Here is a 2,946-nt window from a genome sequence, read left to right as displayed (position 1 = left end):
CAATGATGATTCAGTGATTCAAATTAAATTAAATCCTTTCTTTCTTTAACTATTACTATATTCAGCGTAATCAATATTTTGTCAAATTTTTTAAAAATAAATAAGCATTCCTAATAGCGGAAATAAAGTCTTCACTCCTCCCTGTCCATATTAATCTAGCAGTCGCAGTCAAAATATAAAAGACCGATCCGCAAGTTTCACTTTGTCCATTCCCAATCTTCACGGATGGACTGTTGAGGTTGCTTTCACGGTTGATTTCGCTTCATCGACAGGTGAACTTTTTTTTAATTTTAGGGCATTCTTTTTTCACTTCCAGGTAACCTTTATTTTCGAATAGTGGCATTAATGGTTATTGGGATGAGAGGAGGAAGGTCGGAGAAAGGAGCTGAGGAAATAAGTCAGTTGTCTTATCCTTCACTATATATAATTTAAAGGTTTTTGAGCTATTGACATATAGCTATTGACGTCTAAAGTAAAATCTTCGTAGAAAGCTTGAATTCAGGAATGCCTGCATCCTGTGTGCGGATTGTAAATGCCGATCGGGGACGCGTTTATAAGGCGTCTTTGTCGCTTTCCGGATGCGGGTTCCTATGTATATATCATGCTGGTGTATGCGCAGCTATCAAAGAACATGTCCCGCAGCTGTTGCAAAACCAAATTTCCGGTGCCTCTGCCGGTTCTATCATCGCCGCCAGTGTTATCTGTAATGTATGTATTTCCCAAGCTACGAGCTTCTTCCTCAGCGTCGTCTCTGAAGTAAGCACACCAGAAATTTTTTCTTCTACTGTAATGATTAAGACATCCGTCAAAAAACACTATCTTTTCAAAGTAAGGCATATTCAGTTTTTAGAAATTGAACTAATGCTCTTGACCTGCTGTCATTGTCATGTTTAATCATTTTTAGGCAAGGTCATACACATTTGGTGCTCTAAATCGAGATTTCGACTTGATGAAATTGGTGCGAATGAAATTGAATTCTATTTTACCCAGTGACGCTCATGAGCTTTGCACTGGTCGATTGAGGATTTCTGTAACTCGTTTCTGTGATATGGAAAATGTGGTATTGGATGAGTTTCGCACCAAAGATGAACTCATCGATGTATTTTTTTCTTTATTCATTTTATTTCACTTCATGACATTCACTGATAGCAGACTAAATAGTCACATTATGATGTGTACTTTATTTATTTGGCTTGCCGTGAAATATACATATGTCCATGTTTTGGTGTTCCTGTTAGATTAATCTTAAATAATGAATAAACAAGTAAAAAACTTTTACAATCAGGGAGTGGAAATGAGTTTGCTATAGCAGTTAAGAATATTCAGCATTTTTTGCTGTAAAATATGGATGACAGGGATGGAAATTTAAATGGATAAGAAAAATTTCTGTGCACGATGGTCATTGCAGGCAATTTGTTGTAGCTGTTTCATTCCGGTATACGGCGGCTTTATTTATCCAACATTTCGAGGGGAAATTTACATTGATGGTGGTGCTAGTGATAATCAACCGATTACTGATATTGATACCATTACAGTTTCGCCATTTTCGGGTGAATCTGACATTTGCCCGACAGATGAGGAAAGTGCAAGGTTAATATCTTTGTACTAAATTGTTTAACTAGAACCTGTTACACTGAAATTGGTTTCCATTATTCCTGACTACACTAGATCCGCTAGGAACTCAGATTGACCATTAGAACCGTAACCTGACTTAAGATGGACTGGCATTGGAAAATGTCGAATTTTGATAACACATTGAGGTTTTTTTCCAGCTGCTTCATTTCAAGAACATGACATTCGCTTTTAATTTTAGCTTGTTTGAATGGAATTTTGCTGGAACTTCTATTCGATTAACAGCGAGTAATTTGTATCGTGCTGCTTTATGTCTTTTTCCTCCGTCTGTTGAAGAATGCATATCCATGTGCCGTAGTGGTTTCAATGATGCCTTGAAATTTCTTGTTAATAATGGTAAGTAGAGGAGAACAATGATATTTCGAGCTGAAACTCTGCGAATAATAATAATAAAGAATAACAAACCTATTTATTCATGTGTTTCATATTCAGTTTATCAATGTGTCGTGAAAAATACCTGTTTTTTTAAAATTAATTAACGAAATGGGAAAAATTTTTCACGCATGAAGTTTAGATTCATTTGTTTAATTTGCTGAATTTTGAATTCTTTCGATTGCTGGAAGGCTTTTTGTTTGTGGCAATTTATTCTCATTTTCAGGATTCACATCAAATGCAGTTTGCTTTTCGGTAAAAACTGATTTATCGACCAAGTTGAATCAAATAAGTAAAGTAGTTGATGCTGGAATATCATCGAATTCGGCGATATGCCAAGAAAGGTTCTGTTAAAGTCCGCAAGTCCTCATTCATTAAATGGTTTCCGGGTTGCGGACTCTTCTTCTCGCCTGAAGTGCATTTATAATACAGATTTCGACTTTCCATCAGAAAATCCTCATTTTTCTATTTGTATATCCATGAAAGTTGTGCTCAGTAATCTAGTCTAAGTCACGGGGCCACATTTTCCGAAAAACAAATATTGCTTTTGCTTTGCAACTCACATTTAATGCGTTTTACATCAAACTTGGTTTTCTTTTTTAGTAATCTTTTGTCGAGATGTTAAATTAGCAAAAAATGCAATGGCTTGCATTTCCCATTTATTTCAGTTGTGTGAACGGAAAAATTGAGCGATATATTGATGCTGTTCTGACAACAGAGTCCACTCAATTACCGCAGTCGATGCAGAATGGTAGCAATTCATTTTCGTTTTTTTTTAATTGCAAAAATGTTCAGTAATTATATGTTTTCAAATTATGACTCAGAAGAATCCTATATATACATATATATCTATAATCTATGTATACATATATGTATATATATATATATATATATATATATATATATATATATATATATATATATATATATATATATATATAT

The 2,946-nt window shown here is 34.5% G+C and overlaps 1 protein-coding gene across 1 annotated transcript in view; it reads left to right on the top strand.

The window, feature by feature from the left end:
- Window positions 1–2,946, top strand: part of LOAG_17289 (IPLA-3 protein) — a 4,634-nt gene that overhangs the window by 422 nt on the left and 1,266 nt on the right. Inside the window, exons 2-7 of the mRNA XM_020449949.1 lie at window positions 503–756; window positions 905–1,099; window positions 1,409–1,590; window positions 1,814–1,968; window positions 2,231–2,348; window positions 2,673–2,755. Coding sequence (XP_020306445.1) covers window positions 505–756; window positions 905–1,099; window positions 1,409–1,590; window positions 1,814–1,968; window positions 2,231–2,348; window positions 2,673–2,755 — 985 coding nt within the window. The 5' untranslated portion in view covers window positions 503–504. The remainder of the gene's footprint in view (window positions 1–502; window positions 757–904; window positions 1,100–1,408; window positions 1,591–1,813; window positions 1,969–2,230; window positions 2,349–2,672; window positions 2,756–2,946) is intronic.

Source organism: Loa loa (assembly GCF_000183805.2).
Source record: "Loa loa unplaced genomic scaffold supercont3.58, whole genome shotgun sequence".
Lineage (NCBI taxonomy): Eukaryota > Metazoa > Nematoda > Chromadorea > Rhabditida > Onchocercidae > Loa > Loa loa.
The sequence above is the reverse complement of the archived record's forward strand: the minus strand, read 5'-3'. Positions and strand labels throughout refer to the sequence as shown.